Genomic DNA, 26,081 nt, shown 5'->3' with positions numbered 1-26,081 from the left:
GTTTTATTTCTGCGGGAAGAGAGGATCTCGAATTAGAATTTGTCATTTGACTTTACGGCTGTTTAATCTTTGTTATAGAATTGTTGAAGTAATGTCTCTGGCCGAATTAGCCAGCGTCTTCTCTCAATTTTTTTAACGAATATTTACGCTTTGACTTATTTATATGACATTCTGTTGTAGCAACTCAAGATGACCTCCCCAGTTAACCCTATGACCTCTACCTCTCTCCTAACATGGACTCTGGTGGCCTTGACATTGGTGTCAGAGTTCGTGACCGAAAGTGCCAGAAGTGATCTCATATCTTATCCGAAAGACCAGACAGTCAAGTTGGGTTCCACAGTTACTTTGAAGTGTGCCGCCGACACCAAACAGGAAACACAAGTTGACTGGTACCATAACGGAAATAAAAGTAAGTTTTACTTCTCTTTATACTCTCACCTTTTTTTTTATTAGAATGACTAACTTGCATAAATAATATTAAAGTGATAAAATTTCAGCGATAGGGTATGAAATAATGTTAAAACAGAGCTGGCTTTTATTTCCACGTAATTGCTGCGGCGGTATATCATTAAGCTAACAGGGCTGAGCTTTTTAGATGGCCTTGTGTTACATTTTTTCCAGTTTTATTACTTTTTTCATAAAAATTTATTGTATCCTGGAGGTCATGGAATAGTATTTTTGTAGATTTTAACAGTTTATTAACAGACTAATTGTTAAGAAAACTGTGGCGGTATATCAATGCTGTTGATTTGTAATTAATTTAACAAAAAACTCATTTATTTCATTTAACATTTTTTTCAGGCTTTAAATTGTATTAGATTTTATTAATTGTCATTTTTTTCGGGGCTCATGTTTTGCCAGCAAATCCATTATTGCAATTTCTCTTCACGTAAAATTACTTTTACGTCAAATTATTTAGCTAAAATTTGAGCGGTGAAAATTTTTGTTGACGTTGTGTTGTTGCAATGATTTTATGATGATTGCGTTAATATGACTGAGTCACTTTTGCTACTCACCTGATGATCAAATGCACTTTTGATCTTTTCACCCTGTATTTCCCATATCACTAGTCAGACCCTACGACCACAACAACCACCTGAACAGAAATTGCGCAAGCGTGACAACTTCATAAACTCATCAATACTCTATTCAAATACTCTTAAGGAGTGAAATGAATTCACACTGCTGAGAGAATTTGCTGACGTTATTTAGTTTTTCACGGCTGAAAACACCTCAACGGGGTAATTTCTCAAGCACTCATTTCAGCAGTTGGCTAGACTGTTGAAAATTAACTCAATTTTTTCTTAAACAAGCTAATAAAAAATCATCGAAGCATAATCCTATCCGGTTTTTGATGTCAGTTTTTTGAAGCCACTTTGCTTTTTAGTTAAAAATGCATTCAAAAATTTGATACAATTTTTAAAGAATTTTGAGATACTTAAATACATTTTAATGGCTTGATTGAGGGTTTAACAATCCGCTAATTTTTCCATATATTTTCCTCATCAGTATAAGTCACAACGATACGTGAAAAATGGATAGCCTCAATGATCTATTAAATTTTTCGTTTTTCCAGTTATCATTCACAAATTCTTCTTCTTTTCCTCGATTCTAAAAATTTATTGCACCGAGGGTGACATTTTTATAGTCCTTAATGTGAAACAGATAGTGCTGCTGTCACTATTTCAGCTGCAATTTATAGATTTCATTCTTTTCTCTTTCTCCAACTAAATTACCTCGCTTTCATTTCGCGTTTGAGTCCCAATATTGACCACTTCTGTTGTAAAACATCTAAAGGTCACCTTTCAAAGTGCATAAATTCAAAAGAAAAAGCTCAACTTTGTTGTTCTTTTTGCGCAATGGCGACACTGAAGTTTAGTTGAAATACTTATAAATATATATACATATGGTGAAAAAAAAGTGTTTCAAATTTAGCAGATTCTGCATTCAGTTTTACAAAAAACGTCAAAGAGACGTCATGTTTGTCCATATGTTCAATATGAAAAAAATGGCGTTGTTAACGTCTGTTTTTTCCAAAAAATGATTCCTAAAAATTTTCCATGATACCGCCCATCATAGTGAAAAATCTGGGGTTATCTTAACCTTCTCTTTAAGTCATTAGCCCCTGCAGCTTCCAACTAAACATATAACCATTTTTATTTTTTTTCCAAAGTTATTGTCATCTCCAGGTTAGCGGTGTGTAATTTAATCTCCTCTAAATAAAATTTTCATTACAGACTACTAGGCACTTCATATTTTTTTGCGATTCTGAAACTAATTTTCTTCAAGCTGAAGTTAAGTTCTGCAACAATTACTTGGAACTGAAATAATTAAAAACCTTGATTCTCTGAGATTATATTTAGACGCTGAATTGCCTTTTTTGCTAATTTTTCAAAAAATTGTTCATAATTGTTTCCCGTTGCTTCCTTCCAATTTATTTTCCATTATGAAAAGTTGTTAAAATTCTCAGTTTCCTGATTTTTGCCCATTAGCAAAATTTGGGAATAAATATGCATTCATTGTAAATTTAAGCCCGAGAAAATAGCTGTGTTTTATGCCTCACAGGCGCTCAAAATAGCGCAACGAAGGCTGCAAATTTTCAAACAACAAATTGTAAAATGAAAGTCTTTTTTCTGTTCAATACGTTTACTGTTTATTAAATTTCAACGGTAGCAACAAAAATAACATGTTTTGATGTTTCTGTGTGTAGAATTTTTTCAGCAGGATTTCAAATGTTGACTTAATGAGCAATTTTTGTCAAATAAAATCTAACATCAAAGTTAACATTTCCTCCATTTTAACTGCAAATAAGCCAGCTTAGTTTAGTTTAAGCTTTACGTTGCAAAAATGAGTAATTTGATTTTTCCCAGCTAGTTAAATTTTGCTGCTTTTAAAAAATGGCTTTTAAATTGCGACAGCTCGATTGAATGTTTTGAATGAACGTACTTTTGAAAAGCATCACTTATTTCACATTAATTTTAGAAAGCAATTTGCGTCACAGTGTTGAGTGGTTAAAACTATAGGAGCGTACTTTAAATTACTCTATGAAATTTTTTATTAAACTTGAAGTATTTAATGTCTAGCCTCTCTGCCTCCGCTATATTTAATTTTGAGTTTGGTAGCTCGATAAAGATGCGTGCATGAGTGTAAATTATTAACGCGCGAACACTTGAAAAGTTTTCAAGCTGTGGCGAAAGTTAAAATTAAAAAGCAAGATTAGATTTTCAGTCTCCACAGTTGTTCATTTTTTGTTCATTAAAATTTGTTCATTTTCTCTTAGTAATTCTTGTCTTTCTTGCATTTTTGTGGTTCTTTTTCGAAGTTCTCCGACCTTCAAAATTAGAAAATATTTTTTCCTGAAATATACAAGGTTACGTGAGAAAGCAATTATGTTAAGAATAGCACAATCGCATTTTCAAGCTTGTTCAGTTGTTGATAGTATATTCTTTGAAATAGTTAAATCGAGTACTTTTTGGGAATAGTGCAACCAAAATTTTGAAAAGCGTAATTCCAGAGCCGGGGCTTTGTTTTTAATGATACTTTACTTTTCCATATTTTATATACTTTCTCCATCTTTTGTATGTAATATTACAAATAATATCATCATAATCATTAAAACTAATTCCTTTTTGTCTGCTCGCGTTCATGTATTCCTTTGGCCTCAATTTTTTTGTTCATACAGTACAGTACGCATAAAATGTAATGTGAAAAAGATTTACGGAGTGAGCTATGTATTAGATTCAATAGTTATTATTGCCAAGTATAATGTGCGGTGTTGTAACCGGATGTTGGGAACACGGGTTCCCTTGTAATTTCCACTGTCACCATACCCCCGACCCAACCGACCTGGTTTGATTGATCGATCGATCGATTAGCCTGCTTAGGAGTTTAATATTGAACTATATTCATACAATACTCTTCGTTCGAGACTCAAGTCGCATCCTAGTTCCCAAATAACGCATTTTGCTTCAATTTTTCCTGCTAATATTCCAATGTAATATTCAATACGGACGCAGTGTTTTTGATTCCATGGGGGTAAAACCAGACGGATATTGACTTCAAAATTGGGAATGGTCTTCCCAATCAAAACAAACTTTGGAGGCTTAGTTGGGACCGGAGGGGAGTTGTAAAGAAGTGGAGACAGTGGTCTGGTGGAGAGAGGGGGGGGGGGGGTATGTCGGATGGGGAGGGGGTTTTGGAAGGCTAGGATAAGGGTAGTCTGAACTGGGTAAAAAGTACCCATCTGAGGTGCGTGGGTTGAGCTTGAGTGTATATCAGCAGCGGGATGAAGAGTCGGGGTTGTTTATTTTTGGAGAATTGGTTGGGGAGTGACGCGTCAAAGGGAGAATTTGTTCAAACGGATGGGAAAAAGTACACAAAAAATATAAGGGAGAGATAGAAAGTGGAACGGATTGATGGAAAGAAACGGGGGATGAAAAAGATACCAGCGGAAATAGAGCCGTACAGACTTTCAGCCATAAACTGATTAGAAAATAATGAAATAAACATTGGTGTCAAAAATGGTGACTTTTTGTTTGAAAGTTCTGAAACGGTTATTTGTTCAAATGAAATCTTGTGACCAAATCTATTTTCATCATTCCATTCAACTATTCCAACGACTGTCACATTTCAAGTTTAGGTTATATATAAGTGATTAGTTTGAGCGCCTTTCTGTTTTCTTGACACACACACACACACACACACACACACACACACACACATATATATATATATATATATATATATATATATATATATATATATATATATATATATATCTTTCCTGAAAGAAACCTACAAAATTTACAAATAATTTTTTCCTCATTTTATTAACATTTTTCTTAATAATTGTTTTAACTGCCTAAAATTCTGCCTGGACTGGTCACATAATTTATATATTTTATTAAATTTATATGTTTCTCCAAAATGTTCAATGTCATCTAAAATGACCTTGGCGTAATCTCTTCAAGTATCAACTCCAAGATCCAATAACTGTATTCTCACTATCATTCTTCAACGTAATCGCTATCTTCCCTAAATTTTTAGTAGAACTAGATAGAAGAGTTATTAACCAGGGCTAACTAATCTCGCACTAATCCATACACACAATGGGTCTGATGATGCAACAACTATTTAATAATATATCATGGCACATCAAGAAAAAGTTGTCCCGAATACTTTGCAATTCAAGACAGTAAGACTATCGAACCTTTCAACCGGGTTTTGTCTAACGATTTCATAATTGACCTTTTTCTTGATTTAATTAGTCGTGTCGAGACACATCTATTATGTCTTTGTCTTCAAAAGACCATGTAATGTGAAATAAAAGAGAATCTAATTTATGGTTATATATGTAGAAGAATACAATTGAGCTATTTGCTCTGATGAGATCTTTGTGAAGTTGTAATTGACTTTGAAGCTTCAAATGTCTTCAACTTGGATCTTGTCCTATTAAACGCGAATCTTAATGAAGTGCATATTTTGGAATGAAGTTCACTATAATTGTTCCCACATTTTTCAATTTCTTAGCTAGAGATCTCTTGAAACAATTTTGGTTAATCGGAACAATCTCGTTACTTCTTATAGTCAGTTTCATAATGTTGGAGCACTATCGAACATTTCAAAGGTCAAAGTTCAAATATAAAACATGTACACATCAGCGCTTTGTTGTTCAATTGCATGTCGGGAGTTTTTCGAACGTTCCTTGCGTTGCAACTTTATGGGACTAACACATCGAGAAAAAAATTAAAGAAATTGCAATTGAAAACATTTTTGCAAGACCAAATTGACCTGATCTTGAGTTCTGCTCATTTTTTCTTCATTAGTTGAATTATTTAAGTTCCCTGAAGAGAATTCATCTAAAAAGCCTTATTTCTGAATAGCTGAAAGCTTAAAATTTTCTTTACCAATTTGAAAATATCCAAATTAAGAAAAAAAGCCCGTTAAAAATTCCACCCAAATAAGATTTCAAATGATGCCTCGCAGAACACAAAACAGTCTTTTTATGGCATAAATATCCTCTGTATAATGACGGATAAAATAAATCAGTTGTGATGCCTATAGTCATTCAAATGTGTAAATAATTTGTTTGTTTATTTCAGTTGCCCAATGGGAAAAAGAGTGGACACAGACTACCCTAAGCGGGAAGGGCAAAAGTGTGAACACTGTTAATGTTCACATGTTGAGCTTCAGTGCCCAGGTGGAGCCAACGAGAACCCTAGGGCTGTACGGGTGCACCTTGCGCAACTCCCAGGGATCGACTACGTGGAAATCAAAGAATGCTACTATATCCATATCAAGTAAGATATCACAGTCGCTGTTTCTAACACGGTGTTTAAAATATCTGTTCCAGTCATGAGTTTATTTTTGTTCATCAAATTGTTTAGTTTGCATCGAATGTTATAAAAGATGTGAAGTCTGATAACCAGTCGAACCATTATAACCATTCAAGTGTTATAACCACTTGAAAGTATAACCAAATGTAAACCGTGCAGGACATCAGCTGGCATAGTTTAGAATAGAAGCTCTACTTGTTCCAAGTGCACTTGGCTAAAGAGATGAAACCTTTAGGAACAAAAAACAGGAAAAAATCAAGAGATGAAGTCTATTTGGTTTAATGAAGTATCGAACTAGGCTTGCAAGTCAAGAGACACTACTTCAAATCCATTACTGGTCCTTTTTCACAGTAGTTGTGCCCCCCCTTCCCCCCCCCCCCCCCATGTCGACTAAAACGAGCTGCCCTTTTTAACTTCATTGCGAACGTTAAGCAATGATGCTTCTTCACATTTTGTATTTTACGCGCACTAAAATTGAAAGCTGGTCTAAATCCTGCACCTCACGCCCCCGCGCTTTCCCTAAAATTTAAAAATACTCCTTTTGAACATTTTTACAAGTGTTTGCGGCATCAAAGGAAATTATAGATGACACTCAAAAATACTCAAAATTATGAAGTACTCACGGTCTTTCTTCCTATTGTTGCGAAGTACACGTTGATTAAAGCTATTTCGGTTTCAAAAGTAAACAAAGCCTATTTTTTTCTAAAATTTTCTATAACAATTGCTAATTGCTTGCTGATTTGATGTTAAATAACCTATTCTTAGGTTTATTTTTGTTGATGATTTCATTCAAAAATTGACATTTTTGTCATTGAAAATACTGACATTATTACGTCATTGTTTATGCCTCTTGAGTATGAGTCCATTTTGCCGTTTTTATTTGTTCATTTTAGAGAGACTTTCCGTCTCTGTCTTAAACATGACTTCAGTCTGATATCATTCATAGCCCGAAGCTAAAGTGAAAGAATGAATGAATGAAGCACCATTTAGCGTGTGAGGAAAAGTCAAAATGGCGCTCCCCATTCGCATGAAACAATGACACTATAGAGGTAGCTATACCAACCATCGTTCTAACCACATTCTACCTCAAGCAAAATAGGAAAGGAATACTCCACTTAAATTATATATTATATGATATATACAAAAAGTATATACGCGTATCGGAGTGTAATCAAAAATGATAAAATATTCATCACGGAAAAAATACTTTCTTGTTTTTGATCCTTTGTTTCTTCAGTTTGTTCACTTGATAACTATTTTGTGTTAGTACAAGCACGCACTTCAAACCAAGGATGTCGGTCTACGAAACAAAGGGAAAATAAAATAATACCTGCGATGAGGGCAGAACAATTTCTGGGACGGGGACGAGGTCGGGGGGGGGGGGGGGGGGGTGGAAAGCAATGGTTGATATCAAAAAGTGGCTTCAGGTGATATTTAATTGACAAGTGCGCCTTGTGAGTCTCATACAAAGCGAGACGCCACCGATCCGCTCCGGATCCCCTGTCTTTTTATTCCCAAAACAATGTCCACTTCTCACCCCCACCCCAAATTCACCTGTTACACGCCCAATTAGCCTAACACATACCCAGAGCGCACTCAGTCTAAAATCGCGCACAATTTTAAATTTTTGAACTTTCATGAAATTCAGATTTTTTAAAAAAATTATAGTATACAAACCTCTATAATATACAAACTATAAAGCATATATTAAACATGCATATGACAATTTTTCGTTGAAAATTTTATAGTATCATCTATGTGATTTTTGAGCAATTTTCGTCTAGTTGGAAATTAGGTTGGTTCGAAAATTTCAGGGAATCTTGGAGCGAATATGGATGAATGTAATAAAACTAATAAAGTATATCTTGCAAACACGCCTCAAAATTAAGTAACAGACGCTATTTGATCTAACCGGTGCCAATATGTATTATTGTATCTTCCTAAACACCCTCCCTTTACTATTTTGACAAAATACTCGGGTCTTACTTTTATAATGCTCCCTACAAAGCCTCCGCAATAATAGCTTTCTCCTCAAATAATAACAAAGCCCCGAATTTTTTCACCTGTACTCAAAAACGCTCATCACACGCTCACTGATTTCAATTATTAATCCCGACCATAGCTCCATTTTTACTTATTGTTTACAAAATGAATTTTTTCCTCTCGTTTCGATGCTGTTCGTGTCTTGTTCACGGCGGAGTTTATGAAGGGCTCTTCAATGTAAAAATGATGTGCTATGTTGTTGAACTGACGTCTTTGACAGCCTTTTTTCTGCAAGTGACGTAATGTTTTGTTTATTTTTGTTTATTTTTCCGCAAGTGCCCTCTGAATAATTCAGTCATGATTCACTAAAAGCTACCAATTTTCCATTCCACCTGATTCATGCATTTTAAAACACCACCCGTGGATTTTGCTGATTAAAACCACCGTGCTTACTTAATCACTCCGATGTATGTTAAAAATTAAAACGCTTCAAAGATATATTAAAAGATAAAAACACTTAAAGGTCAGTTTTCACAAGCCAATTATTCTACACAATATGTTTCCAATGTTTATCAATTTATCAACAAACGCAATATGATGATATAAGCCCCTCCTTTTAAAATTTTAAGTTGAAAAATGTTTCTCTCTTAAAGATTGTGACTAGCGCCTGTTTTCTGCCGTTAGATAGCAATAAACAACCGCCCCAAAACTCCCCTCGACCCCCCAGAAAAGCTTTTTGTCAGTTGTGCCTTTTAAACTTATCTCCGCCTTTGTCTTGCTTAAGCGGCACTCAGAATAATAAATTCTTTTTTATAATTTTCCTCTTAAATTTGTTAAGCTTTCAAAAAACAATGTAATTTAATCAGCATTGTCAGCATCGCCTGCTGTAGGAAAAAGAAAAATACCCCCGTATGACTCACCTAATAGACTAGCAGTTGTAGGCAACGCTATCTTTAATATTCTTTATCATTTAGTGCTGCTAAGTTTTTATAATTTGTATTGTTTCCCATTTTTCTGGGCTCATTTAGTGTGAAATCACTTTGAATGGCGGAAAAGTTCACTGACTCTAAAAGACCCCTACTCGGAGAGTTGGGTATTGAAAATCAGCTCTGTAAGTGGAGGTGGTGATGGTGTTTTGCCTAATTGTATTTCTCATACTTAGCTCATTCAATTTGGCAACACTTAGAGCGGAACGAAAATATTGATGTTAGCGAAGTTCTTCTCACGTTCTTAATTTTCAAGGAAGCACTGAGGCAATTTTTAGGAAGTAATCAAGTTTTTGTTGACGTCATAAATTTGGTACAAAAAGAGCTTTAACCCGTTCGTTGCTTCATATATTTTGAATCTTCTTAAGTTATCCAGGAAAGACATCAAAAACACTTTTAAAGCCTCCTTGTTTCAAGCTATTGTTTCTCGCGAGAACAATTAAATTTTTAAAGCCATGCTTTTCAAATTGTTTTCTAAAATGAGTTTTCTAACGCGTAATGACATACTTTTCAACGTTAAGTTTTTAGTTCATTTTGTTCCATTAATATTCTTCACGTTTTTAGCAAACTTTGTTGACATTCTGTGCTAACTTATTGTTATTAAATATTAACACTATCTTGGACGAATATCTTTTTAGCAAAGATTGAGCAAAGTGTCTTGTTGCCAATGTTGCTCCCTCACAGGGGGTGAAGTTTATAATTGAATTTGATATATTTAGCAATATGCTAATTAGCAAGAGAAGTCTAGACAAAAGATGCGGCGTTAAGCCCTTGCAGGTATTGAGGTGATAAATTAGTTTGACGATTGCTCCTCCTTTTCTATTGCGGGAAAGTGCCGATCGTTTACGGTGCAGTAAATTGGATGACAATTTACTGTAAATATTCGTATTGTTCTGACCCACTTAGTGGGAGAGGAACTATATACTCAAATGGTTTTCTACGTTCAATTTTGGCTGATCGATATATCGCAGAGGTTTGTGAGTGGTATCATCAGGTATAATTTAAAATATTTTTTGAATTTTGTTTTTTCCTCTAAGTTATCGAGGTTTAAAGTTTTGTGAACATTTGACCGATTTTTGGTATTTTTGTTGATGGTATTGTTGATTTTACATCTAAGGATAGAAGAGTGTTGTTGAACTGTTGGATTCAATTTTTTTGGCTAAAATTTATGCTAATTTTTTTCAAAGTTCAGCCTTTTTATCATAAAAAAATGAAATGAGCATCTTTAGCAAACTTTGTTTAAGTTTAATGGATTAACACACTTAAAAACTGCTGAAACAATCCTCGTAAATTTCAAAGAGGGCTAGTTTTACTTGCGCTTCCTTGAGGTTGTTATTGAATTAAATTTTGCCGTTTTTTGCTTATTTAATTTTATTTGATATTTTTTTGTCAAATCGTCCATATCCATAATGTTCGGGACAATTACGTATTCCTAATGGACGAACAGCAATAGCAAGGCTAGTTTTGGTTTAATTTTTTTGCAGTCAATAATTCCGATTTTAATCTGTCGCTGTCCTTTTGACAATTATTTTCGCATTTTTGCTTTTTATTATGTTAATTTTAGATCAGAATAATTCAAATCAAGGCTGACTAATGAAAGGCCCAATTGGCTTCCTAAAGCGTTCTCAGGAAACCTATCAAATTTTTAGTCGAAAGATCATTGTCGTTTTGACTTTTAAAAATACTTGTTTTCAAAATAAACAATGGATTATTGTGCTTTGCCACTTTTTTCTCTTTTCTTGCTCAACTTGTATAAGTTTTAAGACCGGAGCCTCTTATACTTCTTATTTCTCTAGCTTGTTAAGCATCCCGAGAGGACGTCATAAATAGCCAGTTCACCACTACTCTTGTATAAACATTAGAATTAAGTGATGAGTAATATCAGTTAACACATAAGTTGTCAACTATACAGCTCAGTCAAAACTTTTTTCCTGAAGAAAATTTTTTAATTTGCTTTTGTATACTGTAACCATCATTTTGGAGTCTAGCATTGAGCAAATGATTAGTCGGCTCTGAAAATCTACCTTTTCGTGTCTTTTTGCATTTAGAAGACAATTTGGTTTTTATCTTGCCTTCTTATTCCATGTCCACTAATTCGTTCTTGAATTCATGTAGCAGGCTCATATGCAAAAGTTGAGGTGTATATAGAATTAATTTAAAACCTTTTGTATTTGTGGACAAACTTGGAGTTCGACTACCAATGATGATGAAAAGGTGAAAATTGAAGATTTTCGCCGTTGAAGATTTTCACCGAAAAATTGAAGAGTTACGAGACATTCAATTTCTAAAAAAAATTTCAGTTGCTCAAAAATTTTCTGTTCATTTGCAAAGATTTTTATTTTGGTTTGTACTGTGAAGCCCCCCAAGGTGGATAAATGTTTTCAATTTAGTATCTGTCTTTTTCATATTTGTTTCGTAATCACACTTCGATTAAAATCTCAAATTGTTTTGAAGGTTGACAAGATCCAACTCAATCAGAATGTTTTTACCTAAAATCATGTATCCGTTCATTGTCTCATTTACAAGCAAAAAGTAAATCAGCATTTTATGTAAAGCGCATCAGAACATATTGTTTGTTCAATTATTTTAGTCCGTAGTTTTTTTTCAATTTTTTGTTCCATTTTGAACCGAAATGATTTGCGTCACATAATTCGAAAATCTTTTTTGCAGCGTTTGGGGTTAATTGAGTTTCCGTCTTTGTCTAATAAGTGATTTATTGGACCATATAAGAAGAAAGAATCAACTTCAAGTTAATAATAACTCGGTTCAATATCCCAATTATATTAGCTGATCACAACCTGTGATATTGGTTTAGAAGTGTACAGAATAACCGATTACAAAAGTCGCTTTCGTCTCTCCCTGGCGTCTTAGAATGGCGCAAGTCTACTTTGCAATTTGAATTGATATAATACTGCAAATTTTATTCACACAATCAGTATGAAAGGTATTCAATGTAACGTGGCTATACACTGGTGGTTTAATAAATGTTTGATTAACTTTTATTAGCTCTGATTCCGATCAAAGTGACCCTTTATTCTCCAATTCGAGAGTTAATATTATCTTCTTGAAAGTATCAACTAGCATGTTACAAGCCTCGTGAGAGTTAATAAAGCCTATCTGATCTGAATAAATGTATGCGTCTAATTGATACGCATAAAAGGCGCAAGGAAGCTAGCTGATTTGCAATAAAAATTCAATTTTCCCTTCATTTCCAATTAATTATGCATATAACTCAGCTGAAAAAATATTAACTAAGCATGAACACTTTCATTCTTCATCAAAAGCAAGAATGAATTCGCTGAAGTTATTGTTGTTTTTGTAGGGTTGTCACACTGTAAGGTTTTGCATAGAAATTCAAACGCAAATATTCAAAGGAAATTGCTGTATTACGCTTCACTTAAAGATATATTAAACTTATCAATTTTTCATAACAATCTCATAAAAGAAATTTTCTTCAACTAGATACTTCTTGAATGTTAAGGTTGCACAAACGGTGAAATTGCACGGTTTATGCGTTTCAACAATCGCGATAGAAAAGTAAAAAGGAATGCAATTTTGTAAAATAAGCAGTTTTGTAAATTGAAATGAGGAATTTTGACGATTTCCTAATAGCTCTTTGAAAAATGCACTGCCATTTAATTCGCTTGTTTTCGACGTTTGAACTCTTCTTTTACCTACTTAAGGGGACCTTAGTTAATGCAATCGGGCGCAAAAACTAATGCAGCAGGCAGATTTCTTGATTTTAACGATCATAAGCCCTCTTCAAAATTTTGAGTTTTGAACTTTGTCTTGACTGGAGAGGGGAAATTTTCAGTCGAAATAGCCGTTTAAAGTAGGCAATTATCAATCAAAATCTATATAAGAATTGGTCCAAATTTAGTGCAAGCATTAAGCTGCAAATTTTGAATGGTGAACGGACCGTTTTTAAATTGTTATAGGTCGTAGCTATTTTAATGGCCGTTTGTATGCTGAGTGCTCTTTCGACTAAGTGGCGCCTCTTGACGGGACGTTTTAAACAATGGATTGCCTAAATTGAAAAAGGGAAGGGCAGGCAGGTCTTAGTAATACTTAAATATCCCTCACATTCATTCTCCTCACTTTATTTTGTGTCATATCCACGTGCTTCTATTGACATTAAAGCGCGGGGTACGGGTACTCAGAACTAAGCCGTAGATGGAAAATTGATTGGGCACTATTTGTGCGCCTGTCATTTCAGGCTACTTTTGACGGGGGTAAATTGTTGGTGGGGGGTTGGTAATAATAATTTTTTCGGGACCTGTAGTAACTGGAACCACCCCCTGGTGTCAATTTCATTACCCTATAGCCGGGCAAAATTTATCCAATATAACCTATTCAGTTGGTTGTGATACATACCTACATGCAGAAAAATAGCGAATGCGAAATGTTTTGCTTTCGCGGCTTAATTTAATAAAAAGTGAATATTTTGAATCTTGCAGCGCTGACTTTTGTGCACCTTGTTCTGCAAAATGAAACGCCCTTTTGGTAAAATGTTGCTCAGTTTTTGATTGGCGTACTCGTTTCTCGGGATTGGCGAACTAGGGACTCTCTGTAGCACAGAATTTTCCAACATACGTCTAACGGTTGTCAAAATCTTCTCGCTGTTCTGAGACGAAGAACTCTTCTGATAATCAATTCTTTAAAACTCAAACTCAAGCACTTTTTCCGTAGCAATCTTGAATACGACCTTATTTTAGAAAGAGCAATTCGTAGTTCTTGTGTTGACATAATTATACCAGATGAAAATCCAGTTGCGTTATCAATTATTTTTTGATAAAAAACAAATTTTTACAGAAACTACAAGTTTTTAAAAAGCACCGGTTGAAAACTTTTAGTTAACGAATAAAATGAAAGAGAAAATTATCTTAAAATGCTATGTCAAGTTTTGTCTTTTTAAGAAGTTAAGATTTTTTTTTTCAATGCTTACGTTACAAATCGAAGAAAAATTAAGAAACTTTTTATATTTTGCCAAATGATAAATGACGTTTTTGGATATCAATTACCTTACGCTGGTTGGTTCATGGGTACAAATATTTTGTGTTTCAACAAACTCTATATGAATTGGAAACAATTATATTAAAATAACATTATTTGAGAAAAATTGAGCAATGTTGAAAAACATAACTTTTTTCTCGTTTATTTTTCAACCCTTTTTTTATGATGCATCAAAGTTTGCACGTGTAGTCAATTCATTTAACAGTCAAATTTTACCTCAATTAGACGCAGGAAATGATTTTAAAGAAAATTTGCGGTGATGAAGAGAAAATGTTTTCTACTTTTTTTTGTTATTACTTGAATTGATGACATTGCAAGACTCCTCCAGAATTTTTGTGGAATCGTTTATGAGAACATATAAAATGCTGATCAATATAAGACCAACTGGACAGCAAAAAAGTGAAGTAACTTTAAGTCTATTAAGCTTAAGAAAATCGTTAAAGAATTATGTTCTTTCAAGTGGTTATTTTTTCTTATTCTATTTGGATTGACCCTTAAAGAACCCTCTCAGAAATTTTAATGTCTGTATGCACCGTTCCTCTGAGTTAAATTTTACAAGCTATAGCAAGGATTTGCACAGATTTTTTACAACAAACTTATGCTTTTCAACTCTTCGAAAAACTTCCTGCTATGAGTTTTTTTTCTTAATGAACGCAAAAACTATACTTGTGACTGCTTCACATTTTAAGTTAGCTTCAGCAAACGGTCAATTTTTGGTTAGCTGAAATCTTAAAACAGATGTTCAATTGATGCGTCAGGAATTGCCAACAGGAAAAGAACGAAAAACTTTTTTGAACTTTCAAGAAAAGCCAGATTTTTTGTTGTTCTGATGTAAACTATCCAATAGTTGGTCGAATCTGTGATTTTCAATCATATCAAATATCAATTGAATTATGCGATTTGAATTTAGTGTAAGTAGTCGCAGAAATTTTAAAAACTTTAATGTTTTTTCTGAAGAAACTAAAAACCTTGCTTTTGGCTTTTATAAATATCTAGACTGTCTTGATTAAAATTTTTGGATTTTTTATAACGGAAACATGCAGAGCTAAAAAAGAACTTTTAGCAGTATAACTTGTTGGGAAAAAGTCAAGTTAAGAATAAAAGATTTGCAATAGCGCTGTCCTGTTAGCGAATGATAAATTAAAAGTTGAACGCAGAGGTTTTTTTTGGTATAGAACTGATTTTTGGGAAAATATTAATAAAACATCACTTTTGCTGTCTATAAACAACTAGTTGCGGCAATCCTGAATATCTAATTTGAATGAATTTGAATTTTTTGTTAAAAAGTAAAAAACAAACTTTATCAATTAAACAATTAAAATTGGCATATTCGCTATGTATAAAAAATTTTTTCCAGCGATTTCCTGTATTTTTCCAGGTTTTGTTTAAAATAGATTGGTAATGATATTTTTTTGCAAACACTTAAAAAAATGAAAAATGGGGTTGAAGCAAAAGTACTTATTTGGCGAGTGAGAAACGTAGTCAGACTTTTTATGTCAAGGGGTAAACAAGACTCACGGGGTGGTTAACATTAATATTTAGTCATAGTTGATACCTATGGCGAAGCACGCATCTGTGCTCCTAAGTTGAAAATTGAATAATATTTTGGTTGCAAAAGCAAACGAAAATATTCAAATTGAGCAAGTTTCAGTTTTGTACAGTCTCATTTCTTTAACTACAAAATATTTTCCAAACTGTCTCAATTAATTAGGATTTATTCTGTAAAAGAATAAGTGTGGTGTAACATCTATTCGTGTATGCTCATTTTGGAACTAATTCCGTCGATTTTTAAAGTTTGACGTTAGCTCTGTCAAAGCACAGATCTTGAATCTCTTTGTTTGATAAATATTTTTTTTACCTACTTACACAATTATGCCAATAAAATGGAGCCGCAAAATTATTGATAGTGAGCGGAATGAAGCAAAAGAATAACCTTTAAAATTGACGGTGCTGTCTTAAATTATTTATCCATCAAACTCATCTGAATAAACTTTAGCAATTGATTACTCCTTATTTTAAGTTAAAAGCAACTTCCTCTGGCCCCTCAATCACTTTCTAAAGGTACTTAAGTACATGCAGAATAAAGTATTAGACTAAGTGCAGACCGCTGTCAGGCAATCTGTAGAGAGAGATGTTTAAAATGTCAGTTTGCAACACAACACCAAATTGACAACTGTGAAAAGTCAAGTCAATTGCTTTCTTTTCTCCGCTTTCATTTTCTTCCCTACATAGCAAAGGATAAAGTGCATTTTGATGTGGAAAGTGAAATTGAAAGAGTGTCTGAGTTTACCAAGGTTACCATGGCGAGGTGAAAAGTTTATCTCTCTAATCGATAAAAAAGTGTATGCGTATGTTAGAACCATATTTTTAATCATTTCATGAAGTTATGTCGAGTCTATTGTGTTGCAGTCCTTTGCACACACTAATGGGCTTGAAATATTTCTCTCATTTCTTTTCAAATCCAAAGCTTGGGTCAGAGATAACATGAACAATAGGGACCAATTTGACCCACTTTTTTCCATGATTGCCTTGGAAAATGAATAATTATCAATTGAAACCGGTACAATTTCAACCTGTTAACATATTATGAAAGAAAAGGATCTTTTCCGTTTGTGACACCACCTCCCTCACCACCTCCAAGTGCACTTGCTGTTTTCATACCTAATCATATGCTATATTATGACACTCATTTTGTAAAACTCAGGTGAGAATATTGTATAGGGTTGGGTCAATAACGGAAACGATCCAAAAAATATTGTAAAGATTATTAAAAAACAGCATGGGTTATGGTATCAATGTTTTGTTTTTATTTTCAACTTTACCCCGAGAATGTTGTCCGAATGCCATTCTTATGTTTCAGCAAACGAAAACTTTGTCAAAGTACCCGAAGACAAGCAAATTCTCCTCGGAGAAATGGCAACCCTCTCATGCGAGCTGAAATCTTCGTTCCAAAGAGGAACAACCATTACGTGGTTTCACAACGGCAGAAAACTCGACATATCGCCCAAAAACGAAAGGCTTACTTCAGATCAGTTTGGGTTACAAATTAGACAAACAGAAGAGAGTGACGAAGGAACGTATTACTGTGTGGCGTCAAAAGCTGGTTCTGATAATATTACAAGTTCCAATGGTTCGATTAGGATAGTCTGTAAGTAATGGTACCCATCCAATCTTAGTTGGGACTTGGAATTTTGGATTTTGGAATTTTGATTCTTTTGCTTTTCGATATATCTTCTTTATAGCTCTTTGTGTGTACCCACTTCACGCATCTGAGAAAACTTGGAGTGGGAAAATTTTACTGTGATGTTTTTTGTTGACATTTCCACTTTTGGTCAATATAACGCGAAAAAGAAAAAACTCAAACAATAAATATTTCCTTAAATCTAGAGATTATTCCCTATTTAAAAGATTTGAGGTTTTTCTTCACTTTTAATTAACTCGGCCAAAATGTCTTTAAATATTTATTCAGACCACATTGTTATAGTTCATCGATAATATTCCCAGCGCTCTGAGTCACACCTATATGTATTGAATACGTAGATTATGTGGTGGCCTTAGGAGCATCTTTTTGCAATTTCAAGGAGAATTTTTTGTTTTTCATGACAAAGAAGTCAAAGTTTTGATAAGTCCTCAATTTTAATCTATAATTTTCTTTGAATTTCTCTGCTTGTAGAATATTTTAGCAGCATTTTTCTTCAAAAGTTTGATTGATGTTATTCCGGAGACAACTAGGGTCTTTTAGGGTATTTAGATTGATTTGATGAAATCTTTGAAAAAGTTCAAACAAGTCTTTGATCACTCTCTGCATACCGCAGCATTCTCAAAAGATTTCACTTTCATTTCATATTTTTTCACATTCAATCTTACTTCTATCGTGATCAAAGACGACAACAAATGAGACAAAAATCTAACAATAAACGAATAATTTATAATTTTGCATTCTAATGCAATGCTAAAGTTACTGAAATGTTTTCAAATCGTGACAATTAAAACAGCTTTATGAGAGTGAATTGTTCAAATTCATAATTATGTTCTGTCATTTTTCATCACTTTTTAATGAGCAATGAGTCAAAGAGTGGCGGCTCGTTACGTCAGTTGGTAGAAATGTTGTTTAGAAAGACTAATGGTTGTTTATAATTGGTTTTATTGGTTCTATACAAATAAATTGGTTGGTAATTTAATAAGCAGCTATGTGTATAATTAAAAAGTGCATTGGTCTATAATTAAGAGCAGTCATACCTGCAATTTTGATCAATTTTACATTTTTAATTGGAGACTTGTGGAGGATATGCCGCTGTTTTATCTAGCCGAGCTTTTAATTAACTTTTTATGCCCCCTCTTTTTCAATACTCTGTTCAATTCGTTCAACGCCCTCCCCCTTTCTCTAAACATGTGCTTACATCTGACATGTATAGAGCTCAACTCTGCTTGGAGACAGTAATGTGAACTGATAACGAAATGATAGGTTTATAATTTTATAAATTAATTTATGAATCTTCAGTAAGCTGGAATTTATAACCACAACTAATGCTAAAAAAATAGGTCCCACCTATTCCTAGGGTTAAGTTTTATTCACACCCTAATAGTTTTTTCATAATTTGACGGAAGGTGGGGCAAAAATGAGAGCCCTCTATTAAAAAGTTGCGTGGTGCGCCGGGTTTATGAGTTTAAAAGACAAAATGGGTGCAATTAAGTTGATGTTTGATGAGTAATGCAATTGAAAATTTCTCAATTAGTCATAAAATGTTCTGAAAGGTTTCAATTTTTTATCCATACTACTTCTGGTGGTTAATTCTTGCTCCCCGAAACAATCAGAACCAAATTTTGTTTGAAAAATTGTGCAAATTATTGTTTTCTTTAAAATTCTTTTCTTGATTGATTTAATTTTTTGATTGATCTATTTCCTTGATTTTCACTTTCATTCAATCCATTTGGGGGGGGGGGGGGGGGGTTATAAAAGGGTCTCTTTATCCAGAAACTGTCAATCTCGATTTCCTCGAATTTCCTCCTAAAATTTTCTCCAAATTAAGAGTTGAAAAAATTCAACACAACTTTGACTGTGTAATATTTATGTCGTTGTTTCAGATCCCCCTCGCGTGGATCCGAATGGTGTCATGAGCATGACTGGTTTCGTCTCTCAGTCAGTGACACTGGGCTGTCCCATGCTGGGCAAACCTCGAGTGTCCTGCTACTGGAGTCGAGTGGGCGAACGGGACATTCCTGTTACCAGGTGAGTCAGTTACAGACGCAATCACGTCCTAACACCATGATACTTTAGCAATGTACCCTGAAACTTATTCGTGTGATATCGCACGAAAAATCTTGTTTTTGATTATCATAGGAAAAAAATATTTAATTTCAGACCAGAGAGAATTAGAATGTGACCCAATTTGTGGGGTCCAATAAACCATTATCTTGCACCTATAAGGCAGTTATTTCCAATATTTTTTGGAAAATGAAACTAACACAACAAAAATATTTGAACTTTGGCGTAAGATATGAATACATTTGATAATTTGAATGAATTTCATCTAATTAAACTGAGTTTTGAATGCTGTTGGAATTCTTGACATTACCCAAATATCAAATTGTGAATCATGAAATGGTCATCAAATCAGGGTTAGTATGGCGTATTATATGCGTATTGTAAGTGTACTGAAGATAAAATTTACTCAAACAAAAAAATTTTAGAATATAACGGAAAGAGTTTTTAAGAACTGAGATTACTCAAAAAGACATTCTATACTTCATATGTTTCAATTGAGTTTCAGTTTCGAAATGTTTGTTGTTGTAGAGCTATGCAGACAGACAATAGACTGGTGATAGGTCACGTGCAGAGCAGTGACGAGGGAGACTATATGTGTCAGTGTGAGAACGAGTTTGGAGGAAACAGAGTGATCGTAGAACTCAAAGTACCAAGTTAGTCTCTCTTCTTAGTCTTCGTTATATTATTATGTTCACTCTTTTCTTAATTACATTTACCATGCTAGCGTCCAGTTTCAAAATTAATGAACCAAACACATCGAAGGTTGTATGATTAAAAGTGACATAATGAGACTATGGCCATAATAAAAATCCTGACTTGAAAGATCCTGATTCAGTGCTGAGTTGCTCTGATTCAGTGCTGAGTTGCTCTGATTCAGTGCTGACTTGCTCCGGGTGGTGCTATGCGTATTACTGAAAGGTGTTTAAGAAAATCATAGGAATCATTTTTCTTCGAACGGTCTTTCATTGTCACCTGGAAATTTTGAGCGTGTCGGAATCTGCTCTTACCTGGCGCTGAATTTTAGCTTGTGACCTAATTTTGGCCTCTAATCTGATTTTGTAGTTTATAAGCTGATATTCTGGACTTCGACTGAAATATTTTTCTGTTCTTTTTTTTCAGTTTTTTTCAGTCAATTAGACTTTTCTGAATATTTTTAACGTTTTTTGTTTTCAGCTTTTATACACCGAAAATTTACAGCACCGAAAATGTTGTTCAAGTTTTAAGCGTTTTTATTAATGGGATATCTGACCAGAATACTGAGGAAATATAATCTGCTGTTTCCTGTAAGCGTTTTAATTCTCCTCAATCTAGGCCTTTTATAAAAAGAAAAATGTAAAACGCAATCTGTTTTTGAAACACGTTGCAATTAGATTGATATTACATCCTCAGAAGAGCTTTAAAAGTCAGTTGAAAAGCTTCACAAAAAGTGCAACATTACCCTTCATGTAGTTTGAATATTTTATATTTTGTACTTAAAAGCCTTGCTAAAGAGGATATAAATTTTTAAACCAGAAAAGTATGTTTTCCTTTTCTGTTTTTACTTGTTTTATCAGTAGAATAAGGAAACATATGGTTGGGCTGTACTAAGCAGTTAATTTGGGATTAAAGGGACTAAATTTTTGCTGAAAATTTTAATATTTCAACGCCCTATCTCAACATGTACTACAATAACCCAACGGCAATTTTCATCTCATTATAAATTCCCTCTAACGAATAATTGAGCGTTCATTCGTTGTGAGTTCTTTTCATTTTCTGTTTATTCTGAGGAAGAAATTTTCCTTCCTGCTGAAAAATAAACAATTTATAAAATGCTGTAAAAGGAAATAGAACTCGAGATGAAATTGTCTCATCATAACCTCAGACATGCTTCAACAATGCGTCTCTAAACAATTTATTTACAACTTATGAATAAACAATAAATAATGAGCTGTATTAAAATTTTACAACCTGCAGTTGATGTTTTTATAATTTGCAGCTGATTTGTCTCTCTCTCTCATAAGATGTGAGTTGTATAACTTTGATATTGTGAGTCAACTTTGTTTGTTTAGTCGCAACCAGACGACATTTTTCAATTGTGTTGTTTATTGTCTTCATAAAATGATTTAATCAGATGTCCTTTCAGATATTACAAGCAATTGGAGAGTTCAGGCTTTTGTGCGGAACCACGGGTATAAAACATGTCGCCGCCAAGTCTATATACTCATAGTATTTTCTCATAACTAACTCAAATGACAGACAAATTGAGTGAGATCAAACATAGACGATGAGTGTCTTGCTTTTGTTTTGCTTCTATCTTCTTCAGTTTAAAGTGGCGGTGATTACTCACGTGACAATAATGTTTGTAAGATGTTTGCTAAGTCAGGGTTATAAAACACACCTACCGTGGCATCTTCAGATCTGGATTATGAATAAGATGACAAAATATTATTGTATTTTCAATTTTGACAAATTTGTAGTTTTCATGTAGTTGACAATCACGTGATCTTCGTACAAAATATCTAGTACTTTCTTTTAAGGCTGTTTAAAAAGTCATGCTACGTTTTTCTGGAAATGCAAGTAGCTTGTTTTTATCTAATTTTACAGGAAAAAGTTCCCTTTTTGCGTTTTAATGGCTTCGGCAATTAAGTCTATCGAAAATACGATTAGCGACAGTTACGTTTTGTATTTACCAAATTTTGCTCTCCCCTAATAATTTTTTTTTCAGTTCGCACAAAATAAGATTTTAACCAAGAGAGTTAAAATTCAAAATTGCGAAGTTTGTTGTTTATAAAAACTTTCTTGATACATTGAAAGTAAAAACAAAGTAGTTTAATTAGATTTGTCTCTTTGATTTAGGATACAATCCGTTACAGGGCGTCCGGAAACTGGTACTGACTGGTGATTTTTTCTCAAACAAGTGAACTTTGCAATCTTGTCAAGCGTAATTCAAAGAAACTTTTTGATCTAAAAGTGACTTTCTGAGGTTTTAAACGAACAGTCCTTCATAAACAGTTTAAGAGTCCGATAAAAAGTTCTCACAACCTGTGATGATAAACGAGCGTGTCTTTTGTGACGCACTATTAACAACAACTTGCAAAACCCAAAAATAAAACTTATCTAAATTAAACATTGATCCATTCTAAGTATCCTGTCACTGAATGAATTAACTGCCCTCTCTCTATCGTCTGTTTGATCAGCTTGGAAGGATTAAATCGGGGCGATTAACGGCTGTAAACAGTTTGAAACCCCTGTTTGATTTCCATGAGGGGAAAATTTACCAAGATCTCAATTTTATAGCTATCAATTTATGACCGAGACTTTTCTTTCTCACACAAAACATGTCTTATTTGCAGTACCTGCGAACTCGGACATTTAGAACATATAAGAACTTAAAGGTTCTGCCTAAATACTGCGGAGAAAATCCGCCTATTATGTTTAGAATTTGAACCAAGGTCAGAAATGCAGAAATATTTCTGTCAGATTATCAGATTTGCAGCAAGAAACTATAAGCGTGAAAAAATAATTCCTTCAGGCTGGAAAAATTTGTTCACGAAATATTTCGGTCTCGTTTTTGATCAAAATGCTGCGGATCAATTTAAATTTAATCATGCATATTAAGCGACATTTGAGCGAACTAAGACAGTCTATGACACGAGACAATCTAAGAAATTTGAGCCGTCATTGAGTACTTACAATGTATCTATGCATAACATTGCACAGGGAGAATTTGGACGTTGCATTTAAACAAATGAATTGCTAAGTGGTCGTCTGGCTATTTGATAGATAAGTAAATTTCTTTTCATTGCAATAGCCATTTAGTGTCTTCGATTGTGTTTGCTGTTGAATCGCGTCACCAACCATTACGTCTCTCCAATCGATCACATTTGAACTAATGTTCATTTGAAAAGCTTCAATTTCATGAACAACTTCAACTCGAAAATTACGTTTGCCAAATTACATGAGATTTATAGAGTTAAGAGAATAAGAGAATTTATAGAGTTAAAGATTGTTGCAAGTCAAATAGGGAAGACTTATCAATCTGAGATTACTTGATCTTAAACTGCACATCATAATATTAAATTACTGTTGGGTCAACCGTCACAGCATAAGTTTTAAAGATTTTATTTGAAAGATGCAAAAAATGTCAGCAAGAAAATTTTGAAAATCAACCATTTAACGCTTCAGTTTTTGTAGCTATAATTTCATAAACATATTTTAAGCACTGAAAGTTTTAACAAATATAACTATTCGTATAAGTAGGTCTTTTAATCTGATTCAATTTAATTTAGAATATTAATCACGATTCTTAATAATTTCAGAAGCGAGCGCAAAAACTACTGTTAACCAGTTCCTAGAAAATTTGGAAAAGATGAAAAGATTAGTATTTCTGGAGATGTCTTTTTTCCCTTCTGATGGCAGATTTAAACAGTCGAAAGTTTGTCGAGTTTTGTGGAAAAAAACTAACTAATTCTACAAACATTTTTGAAAAATTTTCCTCAAAAGCTTGTCAGTTATCTGATTCTTTTTTAAAAAAATCAAATTTAAAAAAGACATGAATTCATATCAACAAAGTAAGTTTGGTGTTCAAGCCAAATCATTACAACTGCTTGGTCGTCATATTTCATTAATTTTGTTAGAAAAATCTCCGATTGGAAAAAGAAAGATGAATAAATAGGAAACGAAAATATTAAAACATACTTAAAACATAACAGCTCTTTATGAGTTTGAAAAAGTTTCCATCTGAGACTTTCAAACTTTGAAAAAATGAAAAAACTCAGCAGACGTGATAACGTTTCAGCTGTTCTGTTTTATTATTTTGGTTTTATTTTTTTCTTCTTTCTTATTCGAATTTTTATTGGAGCTAACAAATCCTCGTACTCAAGCTATGAGTTGGAATACTATTTTGGCGAATGAAATATCTTGCACATGAACAGCTTAAATATAGCTAAAGTTTCTAAAATAACTATTGATTGAAATATAGCAAAATAACCCCGGTAAATGTATTAGACTGTACCGGTGGCTTCAAATAGATTAAAATTTTGAAAAGCACGAATGATAATGAACTGCTATGCTCAGATTTTTCAACTTTAGAAAGTCTTAAAGCACAATTGTGCGCCTTGTTAAGTGAAAACCAGAGACAAAATTTGAAGCATTAAACTATGTAGTAAATCTTGCTCTCCCGTTGAGCACAAAATTCAAGCCGTTTTCTGTGTTTGCAAAACGAAACTTTCGACATATGTATGATTCATTTTTCACTTTTGATCATCACATCTCGTTTTCGTTTCAAATTTAGTCTATTTTTCTATATATCTCAATTCAAATAATAAAAAAAAATTTGCTGCATTTTATAAAAAGCTAAGAGTACGGGATCTAAAAAACACGTGCATTTGTTTTTTAAATTTTTAAATTTTGATCCATTGCAACCAAGAAACATTTTATTTGACACCAATTGTTTAATCACAATGTTGGACGGTTTGCTTTTTTCGTAACATTTATGTACTAAAACAATATACCATACGAATGTTGCAATTATTTAGTGAGTGAGTTTGTCTTTTTTGTCAAATTTTTCCTATTTGATTTTGCATGTTGATGATTTTCTTAATTTTTTGGAATTTTGAAATTACATTTAAAAATATTGAAAATTTAAAAATTTTTAGTATATCTTTTGACTTGACATTGATTAGAATAGAGCAGCTGAACAACATTCAACAAAGAAATAAAACTGTCTGTTGGGATAAAAAAAATCTGTTAAATGATGAAAGATCATTTTAAATAAAGTTAAAAGATTACAGCTTATTCTACATAGCCAATCGTTTTAAATTTATGTACGAACTACAACATTTTTTCTGAAAATCTTTCTGCAAGATGATGGAATCCTATAAAATTGTGTCTTTGTGTTTGGTTTGATTTGTGTTGTAGATTCCATTTGTGTCGTAGAATAAGCTGTAATTTCTGTTAGGAGAAAAAAATATCTGTTAAATGATAAAAGATAGATGCCAAACGATTTAAATTTATTTAAGACCTGCACATTCTTTTCTGAAAACATTTCTGCAATATGATGGAATCCCATAAGTTGTGTATTTGAGTTAGGTTTGATTTGTGTTGTAGATTTGGGTGCAATGATTTTTACAAATGGACGAAAATGGCCAAAATTTCCTCTCAATTTCCCCTCGATTTCCACCCAATTTGTAGTGAAAATTTTATTACAAATTGGGTGGAAGATTTAAGAGAATCTTCACAAATTATTAAATCTTACTTTTCAACAAACTACAGGTTTTCCACTAGGTTGTCTTTCCCTGGAAATGATATTGACCGTCACAGACCGCTAAAAAACCTTTCAGTATAAAGTTGCTGCCTTACAGATTCGGGTCGAACAATAAGTTTGTTTTGTAGTGGAAAGCCAGAATTGAGTTCATGTTGCGCTATGGCCTGGTGATTAAGTTTAGGAGACGTTCTGGCGTCCCCTCTAGTTTGAAATATGAGCCAATCATACGTTTCGCCTACTTTTAACGCGGTCTG

At 33.4% G+C, this 26,081-nt stretch overlaps 1 protein-coding gene across 1 annotated transcript in view; it reads left to right on the top strand.

The window, feature by feature from the left end:
* LOC142341551 (roundabout homolog 1-like) overlaps positions 1-26,081 on the top strand; it is a 53,664-nt gene that overhangs the window by 10,556 nt on the left and 17,027 nt on the right. Inside the window, 5 exon segments of the mRNA XM_075392573.1 lie at positions 181-409; positions 6,102-6,299; positions 17,178-17,465; positions 19,403-19,547; positions 20,112-20,236. Coding sequence (XP_075248688.1) covers positions 181-409; positions 6,102-6,299; positions 17,178-17,465; positions 19,403-19,547; positions 20,112-20,236 — 985 coding nt within the window.

The sequence above is a fragment of the Convolutriloba macropyga genome, chromosome 6, assembly GCF_964194025.1.
Source record: "Convolutriloba macropyga chromosome 6, txConMacr16.3, whole genome shotgun sequence".
NCBI classification, from domain to species: domain Eukaryota; kingdom Metazoa; phylum Xenacoelomorpha; order Acoela; family Convolutidae; genus Convolutriloba; species Convolutriloba macropyga.
This window is presented reverse-complemented; position numbering and strand designations above follow the sequence as displayed.